A 12734-nucleotide genomic window follows, 5' to 3' on the forward strand; every position below is an offset into this window, starting at 1 on the left:
TAATTTGAAAAAAATTAATTTCATTTGGATGCAACAAAAAAAATAATTTTTTTCCTGAAAGAGTATAAAAACAGCTGAAAACTTGTAGTCATACCTAAAAGAGACATGATATGATTTAGGGAGATAAGTTATATTATACTACTATTATATAACCTACAAATTAAAGACTATATTTTGTACTTCCACTTAAACATATGATTCATGAAGATGGAACTAGAACTGGAATTGTGGAGGGAGAGAACAAAAGCACATGCCTCCACATGTGCTAAATCACATGCCTTATAGATCCAACCCAAAGACTATATATATATATATATATATATATATATATATATATATCCAGCATTCATGCTTCCTTCAAGTTCAACCTCGTGCAACCGTACAAATGTATGTGTTGGAATATATATCTTTGCCTTAAAGCTATACGTGCCTACAAATACAATCAATGATCCCTCCTCCCTCTTTCTCTATCTCTTTAAAATAATAATAATAAAAGATAAACAAAAAAAAGAAGGGGTGGATATGATTGTATTGTATGCATGCTTCATGTTGTTTGGGCATTTTCTGACAGGTAGCTAACGTAACCAAAAAGTTCTTATCAGGATATTCACAACCATCTCATCTCATGGCATAACATTTGCAGGGCTTCATCATTAACTAATTGAAATAATCATTCCTTTCTTATTCTTATTGTTCCATAAAAGCTGATAATTAGATCTTTGATGAACTAGTTAAAAAGATGAATCTAGTGCATTTAAAAAACTTAAAAATACCTTGAAGCTATCTTGGGTTTTGCTTTTTTCTAATTATGAGATGCCGACAAACACTCCAATTTACTGTACTAACAAAGTCCCTTTTGAGCTTGTGTGTCATCTCACTTGACCAATCTCTTGCAATAATTCATTAATCGAACCCATGATTTTCTTGGTTCTCTGCATATGCATACATATAGAAGAGTAGGTAAAGTGAAATTAAAGGCAATAGCAGATTGATCCAATAATACTGCCTCATTTAAAAAATAATAACCACTACCAAATACCAAATATTGCATTTAACCTTTGCTTTAGTCCACACAAATCTAATTATAAAGAATGTTTTATTCTTTGACAAAAAGCACCTTGAGATTCTCGTCCTAATTGATTCAGTCAAAAAAAAAATCTCGTCCTAATTGTATTAAATATACTATTTAATTACTATTCAATTAAGGTCTATATCGTTGCAACATTAGGGTTGCAAAAAGTAGAAGACAAATTACGAGGGAAAAAGTTTATTGATTTGGCTTTTACTGGCAAAACGATTTATTTGCTCTCACAAAATAGGCCACTTTAGTATTATTTAAGGAGTATTTATTCCAATAAAACGTGTGCAGCACCAAAAAACATTTGCAACATTCCGTCGACTAGTTGTTGGTGTCTGCCTGAAAATCTATACATATGTTGGGGCTCAAAAAATGAAAAATCTTTCTTCTTGTTGAGCAAAAGATATGTGATTACTCATGGATTTGATTGAGGTGCCCTTTCAAGGATGTGGAATGGCCAACCAAACACAATATTATATACGAACCAAATTTCAGCACTTTGACCTCGCATGAGAACGAAATTTAAATGAATTGAAAGTTCAATTGACGTTAGTTTCAGGGAAATATAGGACAATGATACATTTGAAAAATAACTATTCATAATTATGGCATAAAACTTAAAAGCATACTATTTGATTCTGGGCAAAAACTTTTACATATATATATATATATATATATATATATATATATATATATATATATATATATATATATATATATTTTGACACTCACGTGCACGCATGCAAGTTATATGATTTTAATGTTCACCGAGCATTATTTTAAAATTTATTCCTACAGAGAAACATACAAAAAACTGTTTTTTTTTTTTATATTCAAAGATGAGTAGGGAAAAAAATAAGAAGAACAAAATTAAGGTCAAGGGGCTAAACTATGTATAATAATTATAAAAGGGATGGCCATAGCAGCTAATAGCTTCTCAACAGGTAATATATCTAATTGAGTAGTGAAATGCTTTCATCCCTCTTGCCTTTTATTCTAATCATATTTAAACATGCACTCTATAAATTTTTTAGAACCTAGAAACTGTGTCTTAAAGAAGTTTGTATATATTTTCTAAAAGTAGAAGCAAGGTTTGCATAATAAAAAAGGAGGCAAGGCTATATGTCTATAATTTATATGCTTGCTTTGTTCTTCATGATAGCATGGGCTTGAATATTATCTAGCTTAATTAAATGATAATCACTATAAGAATGAAGTAATCAAATTATATAAGAGTATGTTCACTTTCACAAAAGGTCAGAAGTGGGCTTCACTTTGTTTTCATCCCAAAAGTGCAGTATTGCTTGGATTCATCACTTTCCTTTTGTTTCATGTCACATTAGGTCATTTAGGTGTGTTAGGTTGATAGTCGATCACTTCCGTTCTCAATTTATCCAACCTATTATCCGCCAAAATCAACCAACTTTGCTTCACGCATTCGGTTTTTTTTAATCTTGTATTTTCTTGATTTTGAGACGTGTGTAGTTTTGAATGAAAATTTTAACTCTCATTAATTTTTTAAAAATTTCCATTGGTTCAACCAACTCTCCCCAATCTACTTTCTCCAAGTTGCAATTGCACCAGATTTGAGGGATACCCCATAAAATATTCAATTTTCATATGTGCGAACCGAATTGAACCTTACATCAATCCTTTACATTAAAAATGAGAATTTAAGACTAATATTTTAAAATATTAAGATTTATTTAAAGAATTAATCTCTTTTTGATTAATTTTTTTATATATATGTATCTAAAGATCAATTTTTCACTCACATATTTTAAAGAAAAAATTATTTATAAATCCTGTCCCACAAATATATATGATACTATTAACATTCAGTTTGCATAAAAAAAACATTCAGTTTATTATTTTTTTTAATAAACATTCAGTTTATTACTAAAACTTAATTAAAATATACTAATAACATAAATATTTTTCACACTATATAAATCTTTAAAGAAAAATGTTTAACTTTATAATTATAAATAATTACTTTAAAGTTATATTAAAATTGTTTTTAATAAATTAAAAATATAATAATTTTATACTGCAACATAATGGGCCACTTGCTCATCAAAAGAATTGAATTCAGATAAATATGATAGATCAAAATCAAAACTTCAGATTTGTCTGTCTGCAGCAACCGTACAAAATATAATAATAATGTAAGTTGATAAATGAATATATGAAGTATAAACGCAAAGGGAGTGAAAACAGTGAGAATAAAAAAAATTAAAATGATTTTTTTATTTCATTCAAAATTTCACATTGTAAAGATGTTACAAGTGTTTAGGTTGGACCTATTTACTCTTCCCAACCAGTGCAATCAAATGGTTCTTAAATAATCAAAAGTCTGATTGTACGCTCAATAATGGACCACGTGTCCAGCTTAATATGGGGCCAGCAGCATTTGACTTTCTACCCACAATTCCCGAATCCCAAACACCACCTTCAATGAGAATAATTGCCATATGTCACAAAAGTAGAAAAAAAAATGTCACTTTAAAAAAATTGTAAATTAACAATTTATTTATTGTTTATCTCCATTGGCGCTTTTTTATTGCAAATTCCACTTCTATTAATATTTTTTTTAACGGCGACTTCACCGTTTTTCGTGTTGTGTCGTTTGTATCTGCACTTTTTATTAGTTTTTCCGAAACCGTGTCTGCTTTCAACTCTCTTCTTACATATAACAAGTAACATAACAGTAACATATTCTTTTCTCTCGTTTTTGTTATTGGAATCTCGTTCAGGATCCTTTAACCTTTTGATTGCTTCTCATCTCACTTCTGAGTTTCACTTTGGTGTCTTTAGCAAAGCTTCCACGAAACACGTAACTAACTGGCTTCAGTTTAATTAAGCTTTTTTTTTCTAGTGTGTGAAATGGCGAGTACACGCTTCATGGCTTTCCAAGAACATGTTGTTGTTTCCTTTTTTTGTGTCAACCTTCTTTGCTGTCTGTCAGTGTTTTGATCTGTCATCCTATGTTTCTTCAAAGTGTGATTTGTGTATGAATGTGGCTGCTTAGCTGGATATATCTTCTTCATTTTTTTCTTTCTTTTTTTGTATTTTTTTAATAAAATTTTTGTGTATTCTTTTTTGGTTCTAAGAAAAAAGCATTGTGCGATGAATGAAAAGAAGAGGAAAAAAAAATGGTTCTTTGCATTTGGTTACACCATATGACTCACATGCTTAAATAAATGTGTTGAGATTTCATTTGTGTGTTGGACTATGTTGCATCATTCTGATCTTGCTCTCGTTTTTCCTGTTTTCTGGGTCCTTGTAAGATTGGATAAATAGAAAATTTGATAAAGTTTCGAGATTTATGCATTTCAGATTGGTATAGAGGAGAGGATTAGGATTGTGTTACATTTGCTTTGGATATTCTGGTGCCTTTCTATTTTGGGTATTTGATGCATTTCTTGTTCTGCTTGATTTGTGGTTTTGGTGAATTTTAGTTTTGGATAGACATGATGGGTGGTAACTGGTGAAGTGGTTGATGGTAAGTTGTGCTTGATTGATTATTTCAATGTACTGATATCATTGTCCAATGTCCAGCTTTGATTTTTCTACCTGATATTATTTTTTATCTTCTGAGTGTTTTATACTTCCGAAGACTTTTTCGATAGTGACTTAGAAAATTAAGAGGAAAAGCCTTCAATTGGCCGGTTCAAGTTCAATGTTGTAAACCAAGTACCACGGAATGCTCTATATTTGTCTATACCTGGTGGCACATAATTTGACTATGTTTTGTTGCATATTGTGGCAGGTATGTAAATGGATTGGATGATCAATAGGGAATTATAGCACAGAAGAGGAACGAAGCGAGATGAAAGAGGAGTCAACTGGACTTATCATTGGGATTTCCATAGGTGTTGTGATTGGAGTTGGTTTGGCAATTTCTGCATTGTTCTGTCTTAGATATCACCGGAAGCGGTCGCAGATTGGCAATAGCAGTTCCCGGAGGGCACATACCATACCAATCCGTGAAAATGGTGTTGATTCTTGCAATATTCTATCGGACTCAACCTTAGGTCCAGAATCACCTGTAAGGTCTGGACGAAATGGCATGTCCTTCTGGCTTGATGGCTTCAAGAAGAGTAGTAACATGGTGTCAGCATCTGGAATACCAGAATATTCATACAAGTATGTTTGTCTTATAGTGAATTAACTTCATGTGCTACCATTCTTCTTGTTCTGATATGACCCTTCTCTATGTTCTTGCACATGTGCTGAGACTATATGAATAATGAGTAATAATTAGCTGTATTTTTTTTTTCTTGTATAAAATATGAAATGGTTGGCTCTAAATTAAACTTAAATGCTTCATAGTTTTTGTTCTTTGAAGAGAAACTCACTGGAGTAACGGCGTGATTTGGTCGGAGCATTTAACTATTGGATGATGAAAGTTTCTTCATGAAACTAAGGAAAGGAAACTACTAAAAGGAAAAAAACTAAGGAAAGGATGACTTTAAACCACTATAACTTCATGATCCCATGATACTTTATAAGATAAATGTTTGATTATCTCTAGGCATTTGACTCATCATGTCTCATCCTTCCATATGTTTGAAATTTTGCAATTTTAGTGACTAATGCTTATTTCTAAAAGTGAAATCAAGTTTACAATAGTTTGAAAACAGAACATCTTGTTTCATGTCATTTATCTCTTTCTTCTTTCTTTCTTTCTGTTTAATACTTTTTTCTGTGCTTCAGGGATTTGCAAAAGGCAACATATAATTTTACAACACTCATAGGGCAAGGTGCATTTGGTCCTGTATATAAAGCTCAGATGTCTACTGGCGAGACTGTGGCAGTCAAAGTTCTTGCAACTAATTCTAAGCAAGGGGAGAAAGAATTTCAGACAGAGGTGAAGATAATAATTTTTCATTACTTTGGGGTGCATAAAAGTATTGATGACCACATATCCTTTTGGAAAATCAAAACATGAAAAATATTATTTTTACTATATCCTAAAAGACAAATTGTTATACCTTCACACAAATTTGCGTGCTAAATTTGATATGAATAATTGTCAACTTGGTTTTTTTCCATTTAGATAACTTAATTGCAATGGGTAATTTATCTGTTGCGAAGTATCAAGGTATCATGTAGTCAATATTTCTGTATGATCTTTCCGCTTGTTTGCCAATCTAAACCTTTTATGTTCTTTTATTTTTTCTCAGGTTATGTTGTTGGGAAGGTTACATCATAGAAATCTGGTCAATTTGGTCGGGTATTGTGCAGAAAAAGGACAACATATGCTTGTATATGTCTACATGAGTAAAGGGAGCTTGGCTTCCCACTTGTATAGTAAGTTAGCTATCTATCTTTTGTTTCATATTATTGTGCAATTTTTTTTGGGTGATTCCTTGCAAGTTCAATATGAAATAGTATTTGAATCCCACCTTATACTTTTTTCTCTGCTAGAATCATGTAAGTACAATATGAAATAGTACTTGAAACTATGTGCCTATCAATTGTTGTGCATTTTTTTGGGTGATTCCTTGCAAGTTCAACTTCCATATGCAATAATAACCTGTCTCTATATTCAGGTGAAGAGAATGGAGCTCTTGGCTGGGATTTGAGGGTTCATATAGCTTTAGACGTAGCAAGAGGCATAGAGTATCTTCATGATGGGGTAAGTGTCCCGTGAACTAAACTGAGATAATTCTGCTTTCTCTATTTAGTTATAAATGTATTTGTTGACACTTCAGGCAGTTCCTCCCGTAATCCATCGAGATATCAAATCTTCTAACATTCTCTTGGACCAGTCCATGCGAGCCAGGGTATGTCATTGCTAATCATCACCTTTATAACAAAAAAGTAGTTTGTAAAAGAAGAAAGGAGGGTTAGGTTAAATGTTTTTACTCCCTCACAAAATACAGGAAATTTTTGTTTTATCCTTCTATTTTTATTTTTTTGGTAATTATGACATGCATTTAAAAATGTCACATTAGTGACTATTCTAGCATGTCATGTGGCGTGACATGTCTAGTGATATTGCTTAATGATTATGTCTATTTCTTTTAGTCATTTAGTGTTGGTTAGGATGCTTCTTACACATAATTGTTGATGCTGAATCAAACAGGTTGCTGATTTTGGACTCTCAAGAGAAGAGATGGTGGATAAACATGCTGCAATTCGGGGTACCTTTGGCTATCTTGACCCTGAGTATATATCCTCAGGGACGTTCACCAAGAAAAGTGACGTATACAGTTTTGGGGTGTTGCTCTTTGAACTTATAGCCGGCCGAAATCCTCAGCAAGGTCTTATGGAATATGTTGAGCTTGTAAGTTCTCTCTCTCTCCTTCTCTGCCCATAAGCCCTACTGAAGATAATGATTCAGATCCTGTTTGAATAAATTTCTCCATAAACACTTACAGGAGAAGAAAATAAGAAGGTAAAATAAATTTGAACTTCTCCATATGCACTTAACTTTTATAAAGATTCTTTCATCTATCTTCTTCAAAAGCTAAGCTGCATAAGTTGATTTTTTTTAGCTTATGAGAAAAGCTCAATGCTTTTTACCTTATTTTTTTTCTCCTATAAGTTGTTATAGGGAAGGTTATCCGAACAAGACCTTGATGGCATTTTTGGGGTGATATATAAATATATGATACAACATCAAAACAAGTCATTGCCAAGCATGTGTTTGATGACTCTATGTGATGACATTGTCCTATCAAAATGCTTTGTATTAATAGAACACTGATCATGATTCATTTTTTATGATAATGAATGCTGTTGATTAATGGATGATTAGGCAGCAATGGACACCGAGGGAAAAGTAGGTTGGGAGGAGATAGTAGATTCTCGGCTCGAGGGAAAATGTGATTTTCAAGAGCTGAATGAAGTGGCAGCACTTGCCTACAAATGCATAAACCGTGCCCCAAAGAAACGCCCTTCAATGAGGGACATAGTGCAAGTGTTGACGCGGATCCTCAAATCAAGACATCAAAGGAATCATCATCACAACAAGTCCCTCTCAGCCACAGCTGATGAAGTCTCCATTGATGTTGATCAGCTAGAGACCAAGAATTCTGTCACTGACCACAGAAGAGAAGAATCTATAGATAGTACAGCTGACATTTATGATTTGTAGAATAAGGTTTAGCATTTAGCTCAGTTCTTTTGGTTACATTGAATTTTTGGTTTTTGCCTTTGGATTTGATGATGATGCATCATCTTCTGTAATTGTGTTAACATGTTTTTTTGTTGTTTTATTTTTTTTCTCAATTTTTTATTTTATCTGTCTTACCTAGTTCTGTTGTCTCGCAGAAATGACACTACAAAATTTGTATATTAATACTTCCAAGAACTAATTTGAAGTTACAAATAGAAAGTTACCTTTCTTGCCCGTAATCTATTTTCATACTCTATTAGCATCCTACATATCAGAATTATTTTTAACATTATTCATCTCAATTAAATGAGTTCTTGAAATATAATTGGCAAACATCATACATTTCAACTTAAATTCAAATAGGTTGTGAGGAAGGGAGACAGGTTAATTTTCAACAATAACAATAACAAGGACAATTTATACTAATAAAGTGGATTGATCCATTTGGTCCACACTTTTTTTTCTAAAATGCCATTGCTACATATGATTCCTTACACAGTCACATTGAAGGATAAAATAAAAAACTAACGTGTCAAACAGTTACAACAATAAACATTGAACAATGACACTTGGGTAACGAAAAAGTGTAAAGCGATAAGTAATTGTCTCATAAAAGATGAAAAATTTAATTTAATTTTTGAATATATAAAAAGTATAAAAAATTATCAGCAGGATAAATTTATTGTATTTTTTACACATTCAATAACTAAATCTGAATTTTACATCTATCACGTGACCACCTCACATTGAGAAAGAAAATACCCTTAAAAGAAAGAAAGAAAAACGAAAACAGAGAGATGAATCAAAGTTTGGGCTTGGTCAAAAGGCCCACTTGAATCCCACAGTCCATTTTGAAACCAACCAAGACGTCAGTCGTTTTGCTTGTCCATTTTAGGCATTTCCCTTATTCCCTCTGATGAATGCTCTACTCTACTCTGACTCTCACACATCGTTTTATCCGAAAGCAAGCATTATCAGAAGCAGAAAGAAAGAATAAGAGGTTGCAGCAACAATGGCAGCCATGGCTGCGCTTCAGAGCTCAATGGTCGGTCTCTCCCTCTCCTCCAACTCTTTCTTAGGCCAACGCCTTTCTCCCATCACTCTCCCCTCTCTTCTTCCGGTACGCACTTTTCTCTCTACCCATCACTCATTTCCCAATTATTTATTTCTTTTTTACAATTCAAGTTTCAATTTTGATCACTCCACGTGCTTCCTCTCTCCCAATACTCAAATTGGTCTTTTACTATTTAGCAGATGTGCTTGTTCCCTGTTAGAATCCAAACTCTTGGAAATTAATAATTCAAGTTTTTCTCTTTTTTTTTTGTCCTTATTTTTTTTTTGTTTTTTCCCTGTAAATGTGTTAGTATTGCTAGAGTTTGTTTAATTGTTTATTCATTAAAATAACTACTTATTTGACATGAATCTGCTATTGGAAATAGTTGGTAGCACTAAGAATGAATATAAACTAAGCACTAAGCACTTATTGAAGGGGTAGGGGAATCTGTTAGTATTTATGAGAAAAATAATATACAATTTCTGATTGAAGCTGTTTTTGGACTTTGATACCCGGATACAACAACAATAGAAACCTTATCTCACTAGGTGAGTTCAACTAAATGCACCATACGATGCCATTTGGCTCGGTTAAAGACTACACGGATCGATATGAATTCACTAATGGCGAATTGGAGATATGAATTCTCCATTTGTAATGTGGCCCAAAGTACTGCTACTTTTTTTAGATATGAATTCAAACCTGGTACTCACTATTTACCTACCTCAAAGCATATTCTCACTTCTTATGATCGAAAGCGAAGTAATTTTAACTGTACCAGGCTCATAAGCTTGGTGCTTGTCTATGTGGCAGTGGTGCTTTTGAAGTTAGGAATTGGCTCAGCAAACTTTTCAATTGAAGTTGTTGCCTTGTTATGCTGAAGAAACATATTCTACTGATATGGATAATGGAATAAAACTTTAAGCTTGTAGCTCGTTTCTAACTTTGGATTAGTTGTTTTACAATTTTATTATCTTTATTTGTCCACTATATTAGCTCACACAAACTTTGGGTTTATTGAAAAATTTGCTTATCATCTTTTAATAAATATTTTTAAGTCATACTGCAGCTAAGATTTTGTGTTTCTTTTAGTGTCTATTTAGTTCAAATTATTTTGCATATTTTATAAGCTTTCTGAGAGAACTTTTGAAAAATAAGTGATTATTTCTCCAAATTTAATATCCTATCTTCTTATCTCAACGTCTCCAACAAATTTACTTGATTTTTCTTATTAATATAATCTTTTAAATTTTAGACTCTTTTAATTTCTTTTGCTCATCATTTTGTTGCAATTTGCAAGAGTGCTTAATGTTTCATTTAAAATAACAACTATAATAATATTTTGTCAGACAAAAGAATTGAATGGTTATTGAGGATAAAAAAATCAAGTTTTTAACTAAATTTCATAATTCCTACAGATGCTGTACTCAAGAGTTTTGTAGACTAACTTGATAATTTATATTTTATTATCTTTGTAATATGCAGGGTAAGTCAACAGAGAAGCAATGTCCTATTGTAATGAGGGTTAGTATCAGATTCTTGCCTCATCCATGACCAATGATTATTCTTTTCAAATTTTATTTTATTAAGCTCAACCAAAATGGACTGAAGAACAGTGCATGTGCAATCATTTGCAGTTCATTATTTGGTCATACTTGGTAGCACTTAAAAAAATCAATTTGATTAAAAACATTTTGCTAGTATCTGAGAACACAATTGAACTTGATCCAGTCAATGCTTGTGATACAAATTTGATCCACACTTAATATAAAGAATTCTACAAAAAAATTTAGCCTTATTTTGCTTTGTATTTAAAAAAAAACCTGTTCAAAACAAATGTAGGGTCATCTGAATAGTATATAGAACTTAACACTGACACTGGATCCGTTTTCAATGAGTTATGAACCTTTTTCATGTTCTTGAGGAAATGTAAACGAAACAAGTCTGAAAGCTTCTCTAAATTTATATTGCAAAACAGCATATCTAGGCATAGTTATACTCAAAATATATTATGTAGCTAGCCTTAATGTTTTGTGTAATATTTTGTTTCTCCTCTGGCAGCTTAAACGATGGGAACGGAAGGAGTGTAAACCAAACAGCCTTCCTATCTTGCACAAAATGCATGTTAAACTTGGAGATACGGTGCAAGTCATATCTGGACGTGAAAGGGGTAAAGTTGGGGAGATTACTAAAATCTTCAAGCATAACAGCACTGTTATAGTGAAAGATTTAAATTTGAAGACAAAGCATGTGAAGAGTAGAGAAGAGGGGGAACCAGGGCAAATTATTAAGGTTGTCTTCATTTCCCTTGCTTCACAGTTATAAAATCTTTTTTCACTTTTGCATGTTCTTCAAGAAATGAAAGTAACTTTTGTTTTCCCTTAGAAAGTATGGATATGCTATTACTTCCTTTGACATCTCATTCATTGTTTATTATGTATAAGCAGAATAATTGTCCATTGGTGTATATTTTCAACGACTAATACTTTTGAGAAACATGTTTTTTTTAAATTCCAGATTGAAGGTCCTATCCACAGCTCAAATGTGATGCTCTACTCCAAAGATCAGAAGGTAGCAAGCCGTGTGGGGCATAAAGTCCTTGATAATGGTAAAAAAGTCCGCTACCTTTTAAAAACTGGTGAAATAATTGATAGTGCAGAGAACTGGAAGAAACTGAAGGAGGCTACTAAGCTAACTGAAGAAGCTACTGCTGCTGCCGCCTAGTTTTACCTACGTAATTCATTCATTCACTAGTAATGTAACTCTAGCAGTACTTGTTGTGATCTCTCTTCCATTTTGTTATCTAATGTATATTTTTGGTCTGTCTATTGATCTCCATATAATGAAACCTGGGTGATCAAATTTGTCTATTGCTTATTGAGCAATTGAGATTTTTTGAAGAACTATTGTTCATGTAAGTGACAGAGTGGTTGTTTCCTTAATGACTCCCTGCTCAAACTAACCAGGATTGCTTCTTTTTGGAATAAACAATGAAATAGAAAGCAATGTTATTAGAACCAGCCTAGTCATTGACTGGGTAAAGATACTAGATTAGTGGATTGATACTCGAATCAATAGGTCAGTGGTTAAAATGCTCAAACTAGTATGTAAATTATTTAAATTAAAGTATGTATTTAGTAAATTGATTGACTAAGTGGTTAAACTAATGAAGAGTTAAAGGGTATTTTTCAGACATGTTCAGTGTTTATCAGATTCTCAGCTAACTATATTTTTTTTATAGAAGCTACAAGTTCCACTCACCATGCTTATGCACCTTTCTTGGAGAGCATACATTTAACTAGTTTAATTTAAGGTTTTGCAATAACTAAGAAATATCAGTCTTTGTTTTATTCTCTTAGCTCTCTAATGGTAGTTTTTAGCATTTTCCAGTAGCTTGGTTCGTAGCATTCTAATATAATGTCATGGTAATTTCATGGATCATCAAAACACTTGCACAACTGTCATCATATATT

General features: G+C 32.3%; 2 protein-coding genes across 4 annotated transcripts; both read left to right on the plus strand.

The window, feature by feature from the left end:
• The first annotated feature begins 3693 nt into the window (after positions 1–3693).
• LOC114377578 (calcium/calmodulin-regulated receptor-like kinase 1) lies at positions 3694–8446 on the plus strand. Of its 3 annotated transcripts, none has more exons than XM_028336159.1 (8): positions 3694–3914; positions 4851–5227; positions 5798–5951; positions 6268–6394; positions 6637–6722; positions 6799–6870; positions 7173–7373; positions 7848–8446. In XM_028336159.1, exons 2-8 carry the CDS (start codon positions 4911–4913, stop codon positions 8184–8186), a joined length of 1296 nt encoding a protein of 431 aa, XP_028191960.1. In that variant the 5' UTR covers positions 3694–3914; positions 4851–4910; the 3' UTR covers positions 8187–8446. The 3 variants fall into 3 exon arrangements, with proteins under 3 accessions (XP_028191960.1, XP_028191962.1, XP_028191961.1); XM_028336161.1 differs by having other exon boundaries at positions 3752–3777; positions 7848–8186; XM_028336160.1 differs by lacking the exon at positions 3694–3914 and adding an exon at positions 3931–4583 and having other exon boundaries at positions 7848–8186.
• A 677-nt stretch (positions 8447–9123) lies between these two features.
• LOC114377499 (50S ribosomal protein L24, chloroplastic-like) lies at positions 9124–12220 on the plus strand. Its single transcript, XM_028336041.1, has 4 exons — positions 9124–9327; positions 10747–10785; positions 11323–11553; positions 11779–12220. The coding sequence occupies exons 1-4, from the start codon at positions 9220–9222 to the stop codon at positions 11983–11985; spliced, it is 585 nt and encodes a 194-aa protein (XP_028191842.1). The 5' UTR covers positions 9124–9219; the 3' UTR covers positions 11986–12220.
• Positions 12221–12734: the final 514 nt, after the last annotated feature.

Source organism: Glycine soja, chromosome 11 (genome assembly GCF_004193775.1).
Source record: "Glycine soja cultivar W05 chromosome 11, ASM419377v2, whole genome shotgun sequence".
In the NCBI taxonomy this organism is placed as follows: domain Eukaryota; kingdom Viridiplantae; phylum Streptophyta; class Magnoliopsida; order Fabales; family Fabaceae; genus Glycine; species Glycine soja.